Below are 22742 nucleotides of genomic sequence, written 5' to 3' on the forward strand. Positions count from 1 at the left end.
CCTTAAGGTTCGCAGCCTAATTCGTAACCACTACGCTACCAGAGCTCCATATATATATGCCTGTAATTTGCAAAACCATGGTGCCCTTGATGTTAGGACAGTAGAGGAATATTGCTAGCCTTGCCAGCTGAAGGCAAACTACTTCTGGAGTAGTTTGAAATTGAGAAAAGGAATTGGCCAGATCAATAGCTGAATACCAGGTACCAGGAGATGTATTTAGTTTGCTGAAGCAATGAAACTACATCTGGAATAGCAGCCGCAATTGGAGTTGCCACCTGGTTACATTTATGATAATCCACTGTCATTCTCCATGATCCATATGTTTTTTATACAGGCCAAAATGGTGTGTTGAATGCGGATGTGGTGGAAGCTTACAGGAAAAATTAGAAATGCCCTATAGGTTTTCCAAAACTGTAAATCCTTATGAAAGCAGATTGCCACATTTCTCTTCCAAAAGTGACTGGTGGGTTTGAATCACTGACCTTCTGACTAGCAACCAAGCACTTTAAGTAATGTGCCATCAGGGTCCCTCCTAATATTTATAAGAGCAGACCAATGCATTTTTCTCCCATGAACTGCTGGGTGAATTCAAACCACCAGCCTTTCAGTTATCAACCAAGTGCTTAACTGTTGTGCCACCAGGGCTCCATGGCACAATAGATGGATATCCAAATGAAGGTATTTTAAGGAGCTCTGGTAGCGTAGTGGTTACAAATCGGCCTGTGAACCTTAAGGTAAGCGGTTTGAAACTATCAGCCGCTCTGCAGGAGAAAGATGAGGCTTTCTACTCCGGTAAAGATTTATACCCTCCGAAACCCTGTACAGGGTTGCTATGGGTCGGAACCGACTCGACGGCACTTAACAACAACAACAAGTTTATCTTAGGTGACAAGAAGACACTAAGGAATTTTAATCTCAAGAGTATTATAAAAACAGTGTGACAGTGGTATCAGGAGGCTGAGCCCTCTAACTTCTCAAGGGGACAGAGAATCCCCCTCAACAGGCTAAGGTTGATGCCTATGAGGTAGAGGTCAGACTTACTCCTCTTGACAAACTTTTTATCAATTCTGACACCAACCATTCCTCCCACAGCATTTTCTAGTTCTCTGCTGGGTTTGATAAATAGTTGCAGTATTCTCACAGAACTCACAGACAATACTCATGATTAAGTGGCTTATTAGGGGAGAAACAGTTTATAATCCAGGTTACAGTTCTTTGATTAGGACAACCTTGCAGGCTGGCCTCTATCTGGCTTTCTGCTTCTCAGGTCTCTTGGGCCAATCCAGGTTCTGTCCTGTTTGGACAAGAGTTACAATTGTTGTTGTTAAGTGCTGTCGAGTCGTTTTCGACCCATAGCGACCCTGTACAGGGTTTCCGAGGCTGTAAATCTTTATGGGAGCAGAACGCCTCATCTTTCTCCCGCGGAGCGCCTGGTAGTTTCGAACTGCTGGCCTTAAGGTTCGCAGTCCGATTGGTAACCACTACGCTACCAGAGCCCTACTGATAAGTACCCAGAAGTACTCCACTCCAACAGCAAGCCTTGTGCCTGAAAGTGCTCGGCTCTCTTACTCTCTAGGCCAAGAAGCTCGCTACATTCCCTTTCACCAGTCTCCTTGTTCTGCTGCCTCTGCTGCTGCTGTTTCACTGCTTGCTGCTGCTTCTTGCCATCTCTCGTCATCTCCAGTGTTACAGTTCTCTGTCTCCTGGCTCTACGAGGTTCCAGCGCAGGGACTTTGGGTCCAAAGGACACACTCTGCTCCTGTCTTTTTACAGTGGTAGTCAGACTACCTCTTTCTGCCTCTGGGATGGTTCATTTTAAGCTTAGCAAGAACCCTCCTTAGGGTTCCATACACTTTATTCCCCACCCCCATAGGACTTCATGAACCCAATTTACATTGTCACATCCAATCACTGGAGACCTGGTGTGGCGCTGTGGGTTAATGCACTGGACTGTAAAGTCGTTTGAACCTCAAGGTCTATGGTTCAAACTCACCAGCTGCTCCTGGGAAACCCTATACAGAGTCACTAGGGATTGGAACAGACTCGACAGCACTCAGAAACAACAACAACACCCAGTCATTGGGAGATCAGTGGCTCCATACAAAAGCACTGGACTGCCAACCACAAAGTTGGCAGTTTGAGTCCACCAGTCACTCTGCGGGAGAAGGTGAGGTTCTGCTCTTACAAAGATGTAAAGGGTCTCTATGAGTCAGAACTGACTCAACAGTACTTAACACCACCAACAACCCAATCATTGAGTAGGTGTTACAAAATAGTAGCCAGAAAGGCCATATAAAAGCAATCCATCACACGGCAAGTAGCATCCTCAACATTTGTAAAACAGGGTAGTGAAACCAAGGAGTAGACCTGTGAGGATGCTTTTTCAGTGTAAATGTTGTCATTTAGTGCCATCAAGTTGGTTCCAACTCATAGCAACCCTGTATAGGGGTTCTAAGGAGCGGCTGGTGAGCTTGAACCACCGACCTTGCAGTCTGGCACATTATAATCCAAGTGCCACACCAGGAAGATATGGTGATGAGATGGTTATAAAACTGGGTAATGACAACAGAATGCAGAAAAAGAGGCTGATAAAGAGCTAAGAATGTAGCATTTACTTTACTTGGTTGACCACTAGTTGTGGTATTTTATTGGGACTCTTTAAATGTACTTTGGGACCCTTGAAGGCTTCTTGGGAATGGAAGTCTGTGACTGAAGAGGAAAGGAACGCCATGCAATCATTCATACCTGGGTCAGGATGGAGCAGGCCTTAGAGTCTGTTCAGACCCAGTTTGTTAGTGGCCCTGATATCATCCAGCTGCAGAAGACAAAATGTTCAGATGCATAATCTCATCATTTTAATCTATAGCCCCTTGAGATGTTGTTGTTGTTATTGTTAGGTGACATTGAGTCAGTTCCAACTCATAGGAACCCTATGTACAACAAATTAAAAATTTGCCTGGTCCTGTTGCTATATTTGAGCCTATTCCTACAGTCATTAGCAACCTATCTTCTTAAGTGTCTTCCTCTTTTTCATTGACGACTGTCTACTTTACCTAGCATAATGTCCTTCTTTGGGACTGATCCTTCCTGATAACACACTCAAAGTATACAAGCCAAAGTCTTGCCATCCTTGCTTCTAAAGAACGTTCTGGCTATATTTCTTCCAAGACAGATGTGTTCATTCTTCTGGAAGTCCACAGTATATTCAATATTTTTCCATAACAGCATAATGCAAATGCATGCTTTCCTCTTTAGCCTTTCTTATTCATTGTCTAGCTTTCAAATGAATAAGAGGTGATTACAAGACCATGGTTTGGGTCAGGTGCACCTTAGTCCTCAAAGTGACACCTTTGCTTTTTAACATTTTAACGAGGTCTTTTACGCCAAACTTGTCCAATGCCATATATCATTTGATTTCTAGACAGCTGCTTTCATGGGGATCTAAGTTGAACAAAATCCCTGACAACTTCAATTTTTTCTCCCTTTATCATGATGTTCCCTATTGGTCAATTGTGAAGATTGTTCTCTTTGTACTGAGGTATAATCCATACTAAAGGTTGTAGTCAAATAGGAAGGGTAGATGTTAATCTCCTGGTTGGTGGTTCAAGTCCACCCAGTAGTAGCTCTGAAATAGACTAAGCAATCTGTTTCCATGAAGATTATAACCAAGAAAAATCTATGGGGCAGTCCTCCTCTGTAACATTGGATCACCATGCGATAGCAACTAAGAACAACAACATAGATGAGAAAATGGCAAAAGCGTTGGATTATTCAATTAGGGGGCCCGGAACAGAGTTGATTCATAGTAGACACTCAAGATTTGTTGAATGAATGACGGTTCTCTGATTCCCAGTTGACCTCATCATGTCCAATCCATAAGCAATTGATTCTAGAAACCCAGTGGAAAATAGGCCTGACTCCTGCCCTTGCTCCACTGAGCTTCTGACCAATTCAGTTCAACGGTTCAACATCAGTTAGATGACACACATTAATATAGAAATAAAGTTAATTTCTGCCTTAATGTGATGCCCCTCAGATGCTAAAATGAAGGATGCAGATTACTTGTGAAGTTCTTTGAGTCAGGAAGACAAGATCCTCCCAAAATCCAGGGTAGGTATGCAGGTCCTCAAGCTTATGGCAAAGTTAGTAAGGAAGTTCAGAAAAGCTGATAGGGCCCAAACTGAAGGGTAGCATTTCCAGGCGCTGCAAGTGACAGTGAAATTGTTCAGTCAGCAAGGCTGAGAATCTTCCATTTGTGCTGTCCAGGCTAGAGCTATGGAGCTAACTATCTCTTGGGCAAATTCTTTCCTCATCTCTACCACATTCCTCAACCAAGTCACAAACTGCTTACTATGTGCAAAGCCCCTTACTAGGAGTTGATAAGGCAAAAAGAAGGAACAAGACCCTTGCAGGGACACAACCTTGATTGCTGAAAGTGAAGAGGGCTTAAAGCATTTACTGATGAAAGTCAAAGACTACATACAGCCTTCAATGTGGATTACAATTCATTGTAAAGAAAACAAAACTCACAGTGGGACAAATAAGCATCATGATAAGCAGAGAAAATATTGAAGTTTCAAGGATTTCATTTTACTTAGACACACAACCAACGCCCCTGAAAGCAGCAGCCAAGAAATAAATGACAGCTGGTCCCAGTGTGCTTGTGGCTCCACAGGGTCTGTAGTCTCGGGCCTGCTTGCCATGGTGTCTGCCCCCCCGTTCCGACTCCATCGGTGAGGGTTGGTTCACAGAGACCTGCAGGCTGGCCAGGCCTTGTCGCTACAGGTGGAGCCGCTGCTACACTATTAGCACTCCCGGTACCAAGACATCCTTGCTTCTGCAATAAGACCTATGGCAACGTGCAGGTGTTGGACGTTGGACGGCTTCATCCGGGTCACAGAGAGGGATGAAGAGAGGGATGAATTCTCCTACCAAGAGATGAATGTCCCTGCCTCTCTGCAGTCATCCCAACCTGTGAAAGATGCTGATCAATGGGAGCGGGGGCAGGGGCGGACACGTCCTACGGAAAGCGGTGAAACACCCTCCAGTGGAGGCCGAGGTCCAGTGTGAAATTGAGGATGTCCTTCACTCTCTAAAAACTTCCTGCCGAGCTTGGCTGTTGGCTACTCCAGCTCAAAGCTGACCCTCCATAGGGGTGAAGGTTTTGAGTTCCTGAGCCAGAACCAGAATGCCTTTGATGCTATCTATCATCACTGGATCCTCAAACCTTATGGGCCCCGCTGAGAGCGTCAAGGAGTCATGAAGATCGCCAGCAAGGAGGACGGCATTCTCTGCTGCCAAGGTGAGTGCCAGTGGCTGCACCTGGACCTCTTCAAGGAGATGCGGCAGTTCTGCAAATCGCTCTTCCATATGGTGGCCTACGCCTACTACACTATCCCCTCTCTACCCAAGAGGCCATTTCTGCTTCATGCCTTGCAGCAAGAACCCAAACACCAACTTCCGGGAGCCTGTGCAGCCGCTGACTTTCAGCCTGCTGCGACAGTACCACTCAGACATACACGGGGCTGCCTTTGTGCTGCCTGAGTTTGCCAGCAAGGCCCTGAATGACTTGAGCTGAGCTCGGAACTACCACCATCACGAGAAACCTCAAACCAGAGCGCCTCCGGATCTCCACAGCCTCACACAAGATTCTCTATGGGCTTTCACCCACCAACCAAGTGTTACCAGCCCCAGAATGCTGCTGGCCAGCCCTGCTGAGCAGACTACGGCTGTCTCTAAGCCTGTACCAACTGTATATAGCGCTTTCTCTGCTGTCTGTCCCCTCGCTCACTAAACACGTGTAAGAAAGAAATGACATATTGCGTTGGGAAAATCTGCTACAAAAGACCTCTTTAAATTGCTAAAATGCAAAGATGTCACTTTGAGGACCAAAGTGAACCTGACCCAAGCCACGGTATTTTCAATCGTCTCATATGCATGCAAAAGTTGAACATTAAATAAGGAAAATGAAAGATGAATTGATGCCTTTGAATTATGGTATCCACAAAGAATATTGTCAATGTCATGGACTGGCGGAAGAAAGAGCAAATTTGTCTTGGACGAAGTACAGTCAAAATGTTCCTTAGAATGAGGATGACAAGACCTGTCTCACGTACTTTGAGCATGTTATCAGGAGGGACCAGTCCCTTGAGAAGGACATTATGCTAGTTAAAGTAGAGGGTTAATGAAAGAGGAAGACCCTCAACAAGATGAATTGACACAGTCATTCGATGTGTTTCCATCGGTTGTACAGAAGATTGCTGAGTCAGAGGCGACTCCACGCGCCTAACAAGGAGGGTGGTGGGCACAGTGGGTGCTGCTGACTACCAAAGGCGAAACCCGAATCCAGAGTGAGACGTTGGACTCAACATACCCAAGTCCCAGTGGTTAATTACTGAAAACCGGGCGGAAGCCGCTGCAGAACAAGTAACCTTCCCTCCGCCCGCTCGGACTGCAGGATTTGCAACCACAGCCCTGACCGGTTCACTGGGAACCGGAAAGGCCTAAACTCTTGGCGTCTTCCAAGCCAGCATGGGACAAGCGAGGATGACAGCGTCACTTCTCCTGAGCCAGGGCCTAAGGGGCGGGGCTGAGGCTGCCTGGGGGCGGGGCCCGAGGGCGGACCACGGTGACGTAAAGGGGGCGGGGATCCGCGGGGGCGGGCCACGGTGACGCAGGGCGGGCCGGGACGCGCGGAGGCGGTGTCGGCGCCTCCTTCTGCTGCTGCGTCCCTTCCCCCCCCCGCGGCCGGCCGGCTCCAGCCCGCACCCCGCGCCCGCAGGCCCCGCCATGGGCCTCACAGTGTCCGCGCTGTTCTCGCGGATCTTCGGGAAGAAGCAGATGCGAATCCTCATGGGTGAGGCAACCCACGCGCGCGGCCCAGAGCGGGGAGCGGGCCCAAAACAGCCCTTCCGCCCCCGCGCCCTCCAGCCGGGCGCCCCCGAGGCTCCGACCCCGCCCCATCCACCTCCTAGGCGCCCGGCCGCTGCTCTCGGGCGGGTCCGGGCTGCGGCACCGCCTTGGGGCCTGGGACCGGGAGCTTTGGGCCTGGGCGGTACTGCTTCCTCCACCCTAGCCCGGCTGGTGAGTAGGGAGGCTTGCGCCCATAGCGACGAGTTTTCAGAGGATCGCGGCCTTCTGCCCTGTCCCCGGTTCTCTCCACCCCCCTCAGCCCACTTGCTGGACAGGAGCTGGCACCCATCCAGAGTGCCCGCAAAGCCTCCAGGGCTGAGGACAGCGCGCACCTGGAGGCGCCGGCTCTTCGCCCCCGTCACCGCCCGCCGTCCTGGCCGCTCCCTGTCCCTGGTCTCTAGAGGGCTCCCTCGCTCCCATCTCCCATCTCTTTGCCCCCTCTCCTTTGCAGTTGGCTTGGATGCAGCTGGCAAGACCACAATCCTGTACAAACTGAAGTTGGGGGAGATTGTCACCACCATCCCCACCATAGGTGAGCCGGGGGACGAGGCTGGGAGGAGCAGGAGTGCAGGCCTGTGCCTTAGGCCCTTATCTCTCACCGGGACACCAGATAGGCCACTTGAGAAGTGGGTCACGGTATCTTATCTCTACGTGCCTGATGGTGCTCGTGGCGGGTGCTTGTGGGGAACTCCGCCCAGCTGTTGACCAGCAGCCCTCTAGGGTTCTGGTCCTTTGGGCCTTGGTCGTTGCCTTCTGGGTTTGTCTCTGCTAACAACTCAGTACTTTTAGTGAAATGCTTCCTTACAGGACTTTTTCTCAGTGTTTTTCCCAACGTTCTTCAGGCTTCAATGTGGAAACTGTAGAATATAAGAACATCTGCTTCACAGTCTGGGATGTGGGAGGCCAGGACAAGATTCGGCCTCTGTGGCGACACTACTTCCAGAACACTCAGGTGGGTGTGAGTCCCCTCAACCCCAGGGGCAGAGGCATCAGAGCTGTGAGGGAGGAGGCCCCATGCCAGAAAGCAGCCCTTCTCCCTTCCTCCGTTGTAGCCTTCTCCTGAGACTTAGCCACCTTAAATTTCTCTGAGAAGTAGGGTCCATGGGCCTGATGTCACTCTGGTCACACACCTTCTATCACACATTTGCTCCTCGAGCGCAGGCACTGGTGTTTCCCACCTGTGCCAGCCCATGCACAGAGCCATAGTAGAAACTTGACTCATGACGTGTTAAAGCAGAGAAGAGGGAAGGATGAAACAAGGAATGTCTCCATGGCATGTGATTGCTCCTTTTCTTCCAGGGCCTCATCTTTGTGGTGGATAGTAATGACCGGGAGCGGGTCCAGGAATCGGCGGATGAACTACAGAAGATGGTGAGCATCTGGTGCCCTGGAGCGGAGCTTCCTTGGAGGGGGGCAGAAAGGTCTCTCTGCAGGTGTGGGGGTCAGGAGTTTGTATTGGTCTCCTGGTGACCACAGACACGTTGTATTTCTCATTCTGCCTTAGGTCTGAAACAGGTAGAAAGCATAGAACTGATTTTTTCCTTGGGTTCTCCTCTTTTCTTGTCTGAATCTGAGAAGTTGGTGGGGTCAGGAGGGATTATATGTGGTGGAGAGAAGAAGCATTAGCTTATATATTTGGTGTTTTCCCATGAACATCTTGTCATCTTGACAGGGGCAGGTACTCAAATTAGAAAAAGACCTTTTCTAGACTCGAGGCCTTAGTGGCCTCAGATTGGACCAGTTGCCATCGAATCGATTCTGACATGTGACCCCATGCATGTCAGAATAAAACTGTCTACCATTCGGTTTTGAATGGCTGACTTCTTAGAAGTAGATCACTGGTCCTTCCAAGTTTCCTCTGGGTGGACTTGAACCTCCAACCTTTCGGTTAGCAGTTGAGTGCATGAACCATTTGCATTCCCAGGGCCCCAAATTCATTGAAATTTTAACTCGTTGCATTGAGCAGTAGATGATGGAATGTTCATAAAGGTAGAAAGTGGGGACTCCTTGGCACAGTTCCCTCTCGTCTCCTCTCAGCTGCAGGAAGACGAGCTGCGGGATGCGGTGCTGCTCGTGTTTGCCAACAAGCAGGACATGCCCAACGCCATGCCTGTGAGCGAGCTGACAGACAAGCTGGGCCTCCAGCACCTGCGCAGCCGCACGGTGAGGGCCCACCCAGCTCACCCCGGGGCCTGCCTCCCACGGTGTCCCATCTGCCCCATAGCTCACCTTGTTCTTTCTTTGTCCCCGCAGTGGTATGTCCAGGCCACCTGTGCCACCCAAGGCACAGGCCTGTACGATGGGCTGGACTGGCTGTCCCACGAGCTGTCAAAACGCTAACAAGCCAGGGCAGGCCCCTGCTGCCCTTCCGGAAGCTCCCACGTGGTTCCCAGGATGACCGACTTTGGGACTTTTCAGGCAGTGCCCTTCCCTTCTCTTCCACCCCTCCTGTACCCCCCACCCCTCAACCGACTTGGGCCTCTTCTCCCTCCCGTTCCCACTTCCGTCTGCATGTTCTCTCTCTTGTTGGAGCCTGGAGCTTCGCTCTCGGCACAGAGGGGTCCACTCCTGTTTGCTGGGGCCTGTGCAAGGGGCTCCCAGGGCCAAGACCCCTGCTTCCAGAGGAGGAGCAGGGATCTGGGTTTGCTTTGGGGCTTTTCCATTTGGGGTGTACCCTTGGGGCCAGGTGGGGGGAAAGTGAGGGCTCTGGGTAGTGCTAAGACGTGGCACTGGGTTCGAGGGCTCTGGGTGGTGCTGTGACATGGCACTGGTATCGAGTAATAAATTTGCTGTGGTTTGTATGCGGTGTTGTGTACAGCCTAGCAGTGGGGTAATGGGTGACTGGAGGAGACTCAGATCAGCTAAGTTTGCAAGGCCAACCCCCTCTCACATAGTAGATCTCATTTAGCTTAGTTTCCCCCATCTTATTTTTGAGACTGGAGACACTTTATGGTTTCCAATTGAGAAAAACCCATTCCTTCCCAAACTCTAAGAAGCCTTTGCTGGTAGTAACAGGAGCTACCTTCAGGATTCTGAAAACCACACAACGTCCCCTTTCCCACCCAACTCTAGCTACTCAAAACAGTGGTTCTTCATTGCTCAGTACATTAAAATTTGAGGGAAGGGGGAGGAAATTTGTGTTAAAAATGCAGGATCCTAAGCTGTAACCCCAGAAACTGATTCATTAGCACTGGTCTCAAGCCCGAAAATAGGCATTTTCAAGATCACACAGGTGAGTCTGACACTTGTTAGGTGCTGTCACGTTGGTTCCAGCTCACAGTGGCCCTCTGCCGACCACCAAACACTGCCCAGTTCTGGGCCATCCTCACAGTCATTACGTTTGAACCCATTATTGCCGCCACTCTGTCAGTCTAGCTCGTTGAGGGTCTTCCTGTTTTTTACTACCCTCCAGTTTGTCAAGCATGATTCCTTCTCCAGGGACTGATCTTTCCTGACAACATGTCCAGAGAACGAGAGACAGTCTCACCATCTTCACTTCTAAGGAGCAGTCTGGCTGTACTCCTACACAACACATTTGTTCATCTGGCACGAGTACGCTGTTAACCATATTTTACGAAACATGGAACGTGGGGCTTACCGTTCCTTGCTGAGTACCACTAGGACTCCCTGGGAGGACCCCACCTCTGGAGACCGGGAAAGCACATGCAGCGAGCCAGGATGTGGCCTCTTCTTGCAGCGTCATTGACTCGTGGGTCACAGCAGAGCTGCCGAAAGACCCATCGCCACCATTTCTTTTTGCCTTTTCCCCACTTTGTCAGTGTCTCCAGTTCCTGGCTGGGTCTTGTCGGTACACACTGCAGAAATCAGTCCCAGAAGCTGCTAACCTGGAGGAAGAGGACTGGTGTCCTTAAAGGCTACCTGCTAGTGTCCACCTACCAGCAGTGTCGTTGAGGACTCCCACCACCTGAGTCCTCCTCCTGACCCTGGTCCTGAGCCCCCCCTTCCTGGTTAATAATAAGAGTGATTTCATCTTCTCTGGGCATCTAAGGGTTCTCTCACTCTGAAGAACAAAATGTAGAACAATTTCTTATTCTCATGGACCCCAGACTTTCTGGAGTTGTAGAGGCTAGATCAACTACTGCCCTGAGATCATCTTTCAACTTTAAAAATCTCTGAAGTCTTGAAACCAAACAGTAGTTTTAACTAGTAAAGATGGTCTGCCTTGAGCGTTGTGTTCTTTTAAGCTCCATCTAAACTCACTGCTGTCTGGTAGACTCCAGCTCAGTAGACTATAGGACAAAGTAGAACTGTTCCTGTTGAGTTTCAGACACTGTACGTTTTTACAGTAGCAGACAGCTTCATCTTTGTCCTGCAGGGCGGCTGGTGGGTTTGAACCACTGACCTTGCAGTTGTTTACATGGAATCAAATGGACAACAGGAACTCGAAAAATGAAATAGAAGTTTAGGTGGCAGTGAGTTTGTCCATGGGGGAGGGGCAGCTTGGAAAAGCAGGATGAGAACTGTCACACAACCCAGTCATCAGTGTCACCAAGTTGTGCGTGAAAGAACTGCCTCTGCTGTGTATGAGGGGGCTTCACAGAGGCCATGGGGAAATTCCATCCTCTTCATTTTCATTTTTCCATGAACTTTTTGAAAGCCTCCTGGTATATTCACAATATCAAAAATATAAAGTAACTTTTAAGACCTGTCAGCCTCGTCACCCCAAGGCCCTTGAAGCTTAATCGATTTTTCTTGGCTCCCTTGAATACCAAAAGAGCATTGGTGTCTCCAAGGAGCCAGGCAGACCCCACTTCCTAGGGAGGAAAGTGGCTGGATTCATTCCTGTTAACCAAAATGAGAAACCAGTGTAGAGGGGGAGGGACTTACTTGAGTTACAGGTGGGCCGTAGCACTGGCTGCAGTTCAGATTCCAATCCTCACCAGCCTCTGCCTGGGGTGCTGGACAGAGGTGAAGGCCACAGCCGTGGACCCACTTCCTCTGGGTCAGGGATTGTTGCACCAATGCCCTTTCCCCACTGTGGCAAGATAAGAGGTATCCCCCACAGTCATAATGCTGCCGGGTCACAGAGGTGCTGGGCCCAGGGCCAGTCTCTACCCGAAAGCTCCCTCTGGGGACCCCTTCTGGTGGGCACTATAGGGCTCATCTGGGCCCTATGGCCTGTGGAATCTCACCACTGGGGGAAAGGCTGGGCCGGACCAAATCACCGCCTATAGTACCAGCCCCATGGAGGAGGCAGAGTGGATGCAGAGGCGGCCCAAGTCCGAGGACCTAAGGGTTGGGCTCATCAGCTGGGCAGGAACCTACCTCACTTTTGAGGCTTATAAGAATACGGTCACTGCTACAGCAAAGGGCTTGGGCAAGAGACAGGTAACAAAGCAAACCTGTGCTGGAACCAACTGTCTTAAGTGGTCAAGGTCTCCTTTGGGGGTGGAGGGGTGCACTATCAACCTAATCATCACCAAGCCAAGACCCTCCTTCTTCCAGGCTTTTGCCCATGGGTCTCCATTGCTCTGTCTCTCCTCTCTAAACCTGTCCTACTCCGGGAAGCCCCAGCCCTAACCTCACCTTGTCCTACTAGTGTCATCACAGAGAGTTGGAGGGTCCAGGAGCAGTGGACAGGTCTATGGTTTGGTTCTGGTTACAGTTTAGGCAGAATGGGGGTCTCAGCAGTCCTAGGAGAGTTGGCCTCCATTTTAGAGAGGGACCTTGGCGTCTGTGGAGTGACTACATGGACAAGGCAGGAGCACAGTGGTCTCACTTGTCACTAGACTAAACCTGACAAGTGCACTTCAGCTGTCACTCTTCCACGCTCATTTCTGGAGAGGGCCCCCCAGGGAAGCCTGGACCCACCTCTAAGAGTCTTGCTTTTCTCCTGCCATGTTGGGGAAATGGTCTTGGGGCTAGAGGCATAGTTGAGTGTTCTATCCACTATCACCATCAGCAAGGAGGAGAGAGGCAAGACTGAAAAGAAAGCATTTCTTAGAAAATCCGTTACCAAAAGAAATGGATCAAGAAAGGGAGAATACAGCTTACCTCTGTTACTTGGAGGAAGTGGGCATCTAGAACCTTCCTTTGAATCTTGAGAAGCACTTTGGCTCCAGGGGTGCCCTGAGATCTTTCGGATTGCTGCTACTTGGGAGGGTCAGAGCAGAAGACCCCAGGGCTGATGCAGAGAGGGAAGGAAGGTGGTGCTAGGGTGGTATCAGGAGTGATGTGGTCAGGCTCCTTGGGTTACTCACCTGGCAGGGCTGATCTCCCCCATCTCCCTCCTGATGTACCAGATGTGGGAGCTCCTGGTGAGCAATGAACAAGAGTCACAGGCAGTGGTTCGACTCAGAAGCCTGCAGGGCCTCTGCCTGCTGTCGGACGGTGATGGCTCTGTGTGCTACGGGAGGCCCAGGAACAGCCACCATGGGTGCTTCCTGCTGCGTTTCCACCGGAACGGTAAGTGGACCCTCCAGTGCATGATCACTGGGCACTACCTGGAGTCGGACGGCAAGGATGTGTTCTGCAAATCGAGGGTCCTCTCAGCTTATCACATGTGGACTCCGCGGCCAGCCCTGCACGTCCACGTGACCCTCTACAGCCCCCTCAACCGCTGCTACGCACGGGCGGACCCCACTGTCGGCCGAGTCTGGGTGGACACTCCCATTCCCTGTCTAAAGGAGTGTGGCTTCCTGTTGCATTTCCAAGATGGCTGCTATCACCTGGAGACCTCGACACACCTTTTCCTGTCCCACTTGGACCGGCTGGTCTCCCAGCCCTCATCTCAGACCATCTTTCACATGCAAGTGCGGCCTGGAGGGCTGGTGGCGCTGAGCGATGGAGAAGGGGGCATGCTCTACCCACAGGGCCCACGGCTGCTCCTAGGACTGGGCTCCAGTCCCTGTCGAGGCGAGGAGTGGTTCATCCTACAACACTGTCCAGCCTGGGTCAGCCTCAAGTCAAAGGCACGGAAGTTGGTCTCTGTCTTCTACGGCAAGTGCTGGGGCCAGCACAACCGGGAGAGAGGGTTGGCTGTGGAAAAGAGGGAAGTATGTTTGGGATATGCAAGGTTTGTTGAACCTGCTGATAAGTAAGATCCTGGGGTTCCATGGAGTCTCTTGTACCATGGAGAAGGACATGAAAGCAGGGACGTGGACTTTAGGGGAAAGTCAGTTGGGTCTTCTCCAGGCTACCACGTTGTTCATCCAACGTTAAGATGCTCAAGGCTGAAGAGGGAATGCAAAGAGCATTCCAGTGGCAATGCAAGAAGAGAGGCTGAGACTGAGGGACAAGGGGAGGCCAGGACTCGTGTCTCCCTCTGACAAGTTCTTCTCTGCAGATGTTGAGGTGTATGCTGCCTCGGAGCACTTAACCCCAATGGCCATGTTCCAGTTTGAATGTGACAGGGAGACCCCCACTCTGCAGCTTCGTTCAGTCAATGGCTACTACCTAGCCCAGGTGAGAATTTCTTTTCCGTCTCTGCCTTAAGCCCTGAGCCATTCCTTCTCCATTCTTAGACAGATGACCACATGGTCAAAGGTGCAAGTGAAGTGTGAGGAACATTGTGGATGCTTTTTTTGTGAATAAATGGTCGTCTACATCCAACGGAACCTCTCTTTTTGGGTCAACTTGATCTAGGCACAATTTGCATGCAATAAAATGCATCCATTTTCAAGTGTACCACTTAGTAAGTTTTGAGAAATACATATATCCATGTAGCCATGTGACAATCAAGCTAGAAAATATTTCTGTCACCTCCAGAATTTGCCCTTGCCCCTTAATAGTCATTTCATCTCCACTTTTGGCCCCAGGCTGTCACTACAAATCAGATTTGCCTACAAAAGAATTTTAAATGGTATATAGGTAGTGGGTGAGCTCTGGTAGCGTACTGGTTACAAATCAGGCTGCTAACCTCAAGGTTGGCAGTTTGAAACTACCAACTGTTCCACGGGAAGAAGATGAGGCTTTCTGCTCCCGTAAAGATTTGCGGCCTTGGAAACCCTGTGCAGGGTCACTAGGAGTCGGAACTGACTCTACGGTACTTAACAACAACAACAACAACATGTTCTTTTGCTCAGCATAATGTTTTTGAGATGTATCCATAATGTTACATGCATCAGTTGTTCATTTCTGTTTGTTGCTGAGCACTACTTAGCCCCCTATTCATGGCGATCCCATGTGTAACAGAATAGAACTGTTTCATAGCATTTTATTGGCTTTGATATTTACAAAAGTGGATTACCAAACCTTTCTTCCTTGGAGCCAGTGGATGGGCCTGAACCATCAACCTTGGGTTAACAGTTGATCAAAAACCACTTGTGTCTCTCAAGCTCCTTATTATTCATCAACACAAACATAATTTGTTTATTCATTCATCTGTAGATGAATATTTAGGTTGTTTCCAGTGTGAGCTATTGTGAATAAAGTTGTTGTGAACATTTATATACAAGGCTTTGTGTGTGTATCTTGGGTAAATATCTAGAATCATATGGTACATGTGTGTTTAACTTTATAGAGAAATGTCAAACTGTTTTATAAAGTGAGTATCATTTCACATTCTCACCAGTAATGTATGAGGGATCTGACTACATTGAACGCTTGTCAACATTTGGTATTGTCCGTTCTTTTAATTTTATCCTCTCTAACTGGAAACTCTGTATAGGGTTGCTTTGAGTCAGACTTCTGGTGCGGTGCTAGGATCAGTACTGAACTGAAAACCACAAGGTCAGCAATTCAAACCTATCAGCTGCTCCTCAGAAACTCTATAAAGGGTTGCTATGAGTCGGAACCGACTCAATGGCACTTAACAACAGTAACAACATTGGATACTTGTATATCTTCTCTGTGACGTGTCTTTTTAAATCATTTGCTTATTTTTAATATGGTTGTTTGTCTTATTATTGAAGTGTAAGAGTTCTTTAAATATTCTGAAGTCAAGTCCATTGTCAAATGTGGTGGTGATGGTGGTGGGCCATGCAGTTGGTTCCAACTCCTAGCGACCCTGCATGAGGTTTCTGAGGCTGTAAATCTCTATAGGAGTAGAAAGCCTTGTCTTTCTCCTGAGGAACAGCTGGTAGTTTCTAATTGCTGACCTTGAGATGTTAGAAGTCCCACTCATAACCACCTCGCTACCATAGCGCCTTTTGTCACATATATATGTTATAAATACTTTCTCCTAGTCTGTGGCTTCTTTTTCTTTTTCTTTCATTTTTTAAAGGTGTCTTTTGAAAAGAAAACTTTTAAATTTTGATGAAGTTCTAGTTCTGTTTGTCCATTTTTATTTAAATGGTTGTTGTTGTGGTTAAGTGCTGTCATTTCTAAATCATAGCAACCTTGTGTAGGGTTTCTGAGGAGCAACTGGTGGGTTTTAACCACCAGCCTTGCAGTTAGCAGCCCAGTGCTTATCTTATAGCACCAGGACAAAAATGGACAAGAAATCATTGTGTGACCCCCAAAGTCACAAAGATTTCCTCCTCCAAGGTTTATAGTTTAGCTTTCACTTTTGTGGCTTGGATCTAGTTCCAGATGACATTGGTGTATGGACTGAGATGTTTTTTCTCTATATGTACAAGTCTACTCAGGCCCCTTGGGTGCTAGGCTCTGGGATACAACACAGGCTGGCAGTAGGAGTCTAGGGGCACAACATGTTATCCACATAAAGGATCTGAACACAGGAAGTATGCCCAGGGGGAGTGAGTGAAATGGTTGGTGGGTGGGATGTGGGGAAGAGGGGATAAGAATTACGATAGGAAGAACGCTGAGATGTTCAGCCCTTGCTCCCCCACTCTGTTCCCACTATTCTCTAGCGACGCCATAGGACAGTGGTGGCTGATGGGCACCCTCTGGAGTCTGATACCTTCTTCCGTGTACACTGGAATTGTGGCCGGATCATGCTGCAGTCCTCCAATGGGCGCTTCCTGGGGGTCACAGCCAACGGCCTGCTGGTAGCCAATGCCACCATTCCAGGTAAGCAGAGCGGTCCAACTGCAGGTGATTCAGAGTCAAGTGTGCTTCTAGAGGGAGCTGGGCATGAGAGAGAACTGGAGTTGGGGTTAGAAGATCTGGATTTGTGTACTCACGCTGTCTCTGAATTTCTGTAGTCGCTTGGGCAAACCACCTCTTTGAGCCTCCGTTGTGTGTCTACAGAAAAAGGAGATGATTTTCCCACCCCACCCCCTACCTGCTCACAGGCTATCACGAGCATTGAATACTCTCACATATCTCAAAGGAAGAAAGATATGTGAGCTCAGTACTGTGCTACGTGCCTCCACTAACATCCCACAAGCACCAATGCTAGTTGTTGTTGTTAAGTGCCGTCAAGTCTGTTCTGATCCATTGCAATCTGTATATGGTTTCCAAGGAGTGGCTGGTGACCTTGAACTGCCGACCTTATGGTTTAAACCAACTTCGCAGTCCAGCGCATTAGCCCATAAAGCCACACCAGGTGTTTAGTTTATTGTTGTTATTTGCCATCGAGTCGGTACCAACTCATAGTGACCCTATGCACAACAGAATAGAACACTGCCTGATCCTGGGTCATCCTCACAATTGTTGCTATGTTTGAACCCATTGATGCTGCCACTTTGCCAATCCATCTAGCTGGAGGTCTTCCTCTTTTTCTCTGACCCTCCACCATACCAAACCAGTCTCCAGCGACTGGTCCTCCCTGACAATATGTCTGAAGTATGAGAGACGAAATTTGGCCAACCTGGCCTCCAAGGAGCACTCTGGCTGCACTTCTTCCAACACAGATCTGTTGGTTCTTTTGGCAGCCCATGGCACTTTCAATATTCTCCTCCAACACCATCACTCAAAAGCATCAATTCTTCTGTGGTCTTCCTTATTCATTGTCCAGCTTTTGCATGCATATGAGGTAATTGAAAATATCATGGCTTGGGTCAGGCGCATCTTAGTCCTCAGGCTGACATCCTTGCTCTTCAACACTTTAAAATTGCCTAATGCAATACGACGTTTGTCGTTTGATTTCTTGACTGCTGCTTCCTTGAGTGTTGATAGTTGATCCAAGAAGATGAAGTCCTTGACAACTTCAATCTTTTCTCCATTGATAAGAATGTTGTTTATTGGTCCAGTGTTTAGTAGGTGCTCATTAAATGTTAAAAATACGAGGGAGCTTCAAAAAAGTTCATGAAAAAATGGAATTAAAAGATAATGGAATTTTCCCGTGAATTTTTTTACACCTCCTCCTATTGACAACAAACATCCATTTACAATTTGTCTTTCTCTTCCTCCTTCCATCTAGGAAAACATGCTCTCGATGACCCATTCCTGTTTCTCTCAGGTCCCAATGAGGAATTCGGGATTCGGTTAGCCAACCGCCCCTTCCTGGTACTTCGAGGGCGCTATGGATACGTGGGCACCTCGTCGGAGCATGACCTCATGCAGTGCAACTTGGACCAGCCTGACTGTATCCACCTACTGCCCTGTCACCAGGGCATCTACCACTTCCAGGGTAAGGATCCACTCTACCCTGCCCCAGGGCCTGATCATCATAAAAAAAAGAAAGCTTGATTCTTTTAAGGCCCCAGAGTGGGTTGGCAGAATGGAAATTAGGGGGATCCCCCACTGGTCTGCTTCATTGCCATAGAGGGGCCTGCCCACACCTCCAGGCTGGAGCAGTCAGGTAGGGTGGATGCCTCTAAGGAGCCCACTTCAGGGACTGCAGTGCTGGAACTGATGAGCTCTCCTCCTCATCCCAGCGCAGAGTGGCTCCTTCTGGTCAATCACATCCTTTGGCACCTTCCGCCCTTGGGGAAAGTTTGCCCTCAACTTCTATATCGAGCTTCAGGGGAGCAACTTGCTCACCATACTGGGGCCTAATGGCTTCTACTTGCGAGCTGACCGGAGCGGCACTTTGTTGGCTGACAGTGAAGATATTACCAAAGAGTGTATCTGGGAATTTTAGGTAAGGTGGAGTGGGGAAGGACCTAAAGGTGGGGAGCAGGAGATGAGGGGCAAGAGGAGAATGGTAGGTGGGTGGGAGGCATGTGACAGGAAGACCAAAATACAACCCAATAAACTGCAGTTGATTGATCCCAAATCTGTGCATTCCCCTGCTTGGCTCTTGACCCTAGACTTGCTGGAGAAAGGAGAGAAATCGGATCTAGGTTTCTTACTTAAGCCACACTAATATGTGCTTCCAAGCAAGCCTGGGGTTGGGGGCTATGACAGAGTGTGTGTGCTGCACTGAGTCTCTCTCATTAAGATGTAGAATGACACCCCATTTTAGGTGTATTTGTATGTAGATACAGCAAGATGTGCTTTGATGGTATTCCTTTTATCCTGCCCCTCCTGGTTCTCAGGTGCTGATAGATAGTTCTCTCCAGCCCTGAAAACTTCCTGGTAGACAGTTCACTTGTCTGCATTTTGCCATCCTCTCAAAATTGGCAGAACCAAAATCAGACTCTTCATCCTCCCCTCCCGAGGTGACTCTCTTCTTCCTGGCCTCCCATGACCATCTCAAGCTTTGCCATCCACCCTGACACAAAAGCTCAAGACCTCAACATCATCATTCATCCTCCCTTTTGTTCCCTTCATCACACCTTGAAAATTCTTGGATATTTGCTTAGTGTTGCCTCTGAAGTGTTTGCTCCTTCTTAACTCACCATTGGACTCCAGGCATTTCATCAAGAGCCTGCACCACTCTCAGGGCTTTCAGCACCCCCTGCCACCATTCTGTTCTCATCCAATCTCTTCTCAACATCAACACCCCATTAAGTTGTTAGTTGCTGTCAAGTCAGCTCCCAATTCACAAGGCCGTACACAATGAGCTAGGACCGTTGTGCTCCATAAGATTCTCACTGGATGTTTTCAGAAGCAGTTTGACAGGCGTTTCTTCCTAGTCTGTCTTAGTTTGCCAACTCCATTCAGCATCCTAGCAACATGGAAGCCTCCACTGATAGATTGGCAATGGCTGCACTTAAGGTGCATTGGCAGGGAATCCAACCTGAATCTCCACATGGAAAGTGAGAGTTCTACCTTGACGACACCATTGCCTTTATGCTACCAAGTGAGCTTTCCTATAATGCTGCTTCCATCCCATCATTCCCTTGGCCACAACTCTTCAGGATACCCTGTTGCTCTTAGTTCTGTATCTTCACAACCAACCTCACTTTCCTGACTTGGAGAATCACTGGGGTGTTACAGGAAGAGCTTGGGCTTTACTATCATGCAGACCTGAATCCAGAGCTAGTAAAACTCGTTTCCCAACTGTAAGCAAATTTCTTTGCATTTGTATGTGTACATTGATAATACTATCTACTTCATAGGGTATTGTGAAGGTTAAATGACAATTTGAATCTAAATATAGACCTTTGAAACCTATTTACTCTTTTCCTCCATCTTCTATCAATTTTCCACATATAAGAAAACTTCAAAACGTTCATGGAAAAATAGAATTAAAAGATAATGGATTTTTTCCATGAACTTTTGAAGCCACCCTTTATAAACTGGCCAAACTGAGACAAATACATTTACCTATTTGAGAGTTTACATTGAAGGAAAATTTTCAGCTCCTTTCATGTCTAATATCCTAGGAGAGAGTATATTGTAGTGATGAAGTGCTCGTATCTAGGTTCAGAAAGACCTAGGGTCTAGTTACATTTGCATCAGTTAAACTTGCTGTTTGGCCATCAACAAATTAGCTTCTCAAGGCCACTGTCTCCCAGGTTAAATGGGAATAGAGTATTCATCTCTGAAAAGCGTTGTGAATATGACCTGAGATAATGGGGGCAAAATGCTTTGTGAGAAGCTTGGCCCTCCAGTGTGCTCACTGTCCACCGGAAGTCTTCTCCAACCCTGCTTGTTGTTGTTGTTGTTGTTGTTGTTGTTGTTGTTGTTGTGAAGTGCCGTCGAGTCAGTTCCGACCCATAGCGACCCTGTATAGGGTTTCCGAGGAGCAGCTGGTGAGCTTGAATTGCCGACCTTGCAGTTCAAATGGCTTTGCAGTCTGGCACATTAACCCACAGCACCACACCAACCCAGCATACCTTCTTAGTGTCTCTTACCTTTGGACTGAAGTTCAGTTCTGATGGGTTTGCACCATTCAATTGGCATTTGAATCCATGCTTGCCATCTTTTCCAATTCATGAACTTCACATGTCTGATTTTGATCCCTCATTCTCTCTCCTCCCACAGGATCTTACCAAGTTTTCTCCCATAGCCCAGAAATCAGTCAACAACTGATGAAATGCTGACAGTTTTTTATCTCCTGTTCTGTCCCCAGGGCAATGGTTGCCACTTGCCAAAATCCAAAACCTCCAGGAGAAACTATGGTACTAAACAGAACAAGAGCCCCAGAGTCAAGATCCAAGAGGAGAGTATCTGTTACACGACTTTTCCTACCCAGTTTACAGAACACCTGTTTCAAGAAACAATACATCACAACAGGCCACCCCCCAGATCCTTGTGTGCATCTGACTCAGTCTATAGTAGGGGTCTAGAAAAGGGTGGAGAGTGGGGCTCCAGGCTTCTCTGAGAGGGGCCCTGAATGGTAACCAGTGCTTCCATTAGTTCTTCCCAACCCCATCGGTGTCGGGGACTGGCCTCGACACGAGTGTTTGGTTCACGAGGAGTGGATATCTGGCGGCGACAGGGATAGCAAAAGAATACACAGAAAGACAAAAAGGGGGACAAAGAGGCACCCCGAAACCAGGATGGTTGCATTACTGGTGTCCGGCAGCTCTGGCGTGGTGAACATAATAGCCAAAAGGGCAGTAAGGTCCTGTATGGTAAACATCTTAGCTAAGTGGGCAGTACGCACCCCTTACTAGCTAGTCAGTAACACAAGCCTAGTCAACCGCACAGCTCGTTATCCAATCTGTACAGCACACTTTCACCGCCTGCCTGTAATGCACACCTGGGCCGGCCTGCGTCTCCGTTTTATTTAGGGGAGGAGCTTCACACCAAGCTGGGAGGGACTAAGACAAGGTACAGCTAACACCAGTAATTTTCCAGACATTCAGGTAACTTTACATCGTACTTCACTGGTTCGAATCCCAGGCCTGCAACTTGGTTTCTCAGGCTCAATTAACATATCTATACCCCTGAGCTCAGTTGGGGGAAGGTGAGAGGGTAGGACAAAAGGCTTGGGAGGAGTCCTGCTGTTTTGGCGTCCTGAGCCAGGTTTTCAGGAACTTGGCTGAATAACCAGCACCTGGGACAGATTTAGGGAGGATAGCTTTTTTGTCTGTAGAACAAAGAACCGGGAAGTAGCTAAGCTATTTTCAGTTAATCCTTTGGAGAAAGGCTTGCCCTTGAAACCTTTACAGTCTCAGCTTTAGGAAAATATTACATTTATCTGTGGATACTAAGGGCTCATGTTTGGAATTAATAAAACATAACTGAACACTAAGATGAATAACAATTTGTTATGACTGCCCAGTGGCCAGAATCTGTTCCTCAGAGCCTGTGTGTGTCCTGCATTGTCTGCAATACTCGGGCCCAGTGGGCCTCGAACTTCTGATCAGTTTTACACGGTCTGCAACACATCGGAACCACTAGACTAATCCCAGTGACCCCATGAGGAGCTAGTCTTGCCTTCAGGGATTCAGAATCCATATATGACTCTAAATGTATCCTTTAAGTCTACAAAGGATGAAAGATTGTTAATCCTAAGGGTATAGGGGAACAGTAATAATATTATGTGCCTGTAGGACCCTCACCCCTACGATTTACCAAACATTCCTCATTATCTTTGACCCAACAGGTGGGCATAACAATATGTCCCCCACCACCCTTTCCCACTTTTTGCAGGAAGCTAAAGTGATTGGCCCAAGGTCCCAACAAAGTTGGACTTCTGACTCAATTCTTTTAATTCTAATATCCACTATTCTTTCCATCAAAGT

General features: G+C 48.3%; 2 protein-coding genes and 1 pseudogene across 2 annotated transcripts; all 3 read left to right on the forward strand.

Annotated features, from left to right (window-relative positions):
- Nucleotides 1-4116: 4116 nt before the first annotated feature.
- LOC102829404 lies at nucleotides 4117-5578 on the forward strand (annotated as a pseudogene).
- Nucleotides 5579-6762: 1184 nt separating this feature from the next.
- ARF5 (ADP-ribosylation factor 5) lies at nucleotides 6763-9252 on the forward strand. Its single transcript, XM_006859347.1, has 6 exons — nucleotides 6763-6856; nucleotides 7364-7444; nucleotides 7755-7864; nucleotides 8212-8283; nucleotides 8950-9075; nucleotides 9166-9252. The coding sequence occupies exons 1-6, from the start codon at nucleotides 6790-6792 to the stop codon at nucleotides 9250-9252; spliced, it is 543 nt and encodes a 180-aa protein (XP_006859409.1). The 5' UTR covers nucleotides 6763-6789.
- A 2865-nt stretch (nucleotides 9253-12117) lies between these two features.
- On the forward strand, nucleotides 12118-18802 carry LOC102840546 (fascin-3-like). Its single transcript, XM_006859348.1, has 6 exons — nucleotides 12118-12261; nucleotides 13176-13872; nucleotides 14219-14337; nucleotides 16686-16845; nucleotides 18179-18349; nucleotides 18597-18802. Exons 1-6 carry the CDS (start codon nucleotides 12118-12120, stop codon nucleotides 18800-18802), a joined length of 1497 nt encoding a protein of 498 aa, XP_006859410.1.
- Nucleotides 18803-22742: the final 3940 nt, after the last annotated feature.

This window comes from Chrysochloris asiatica, unplaced genomic scaffold, assembly GCF_000296735.1.
Source record: "Chrysochloris asiatica unplaced genomic scaffold, ChrAsi1.0 scaffold00032, whole genome shotgun sequence".
In the NCBI taxonomy this organism is placed as follows: domain Eukaryota; kingdom Metazoa; phylum Chordata; class Mammalia; order Afrosoricida; family Chrysochloridae; genus Chrysochloris; species Chrysochloris asiatica.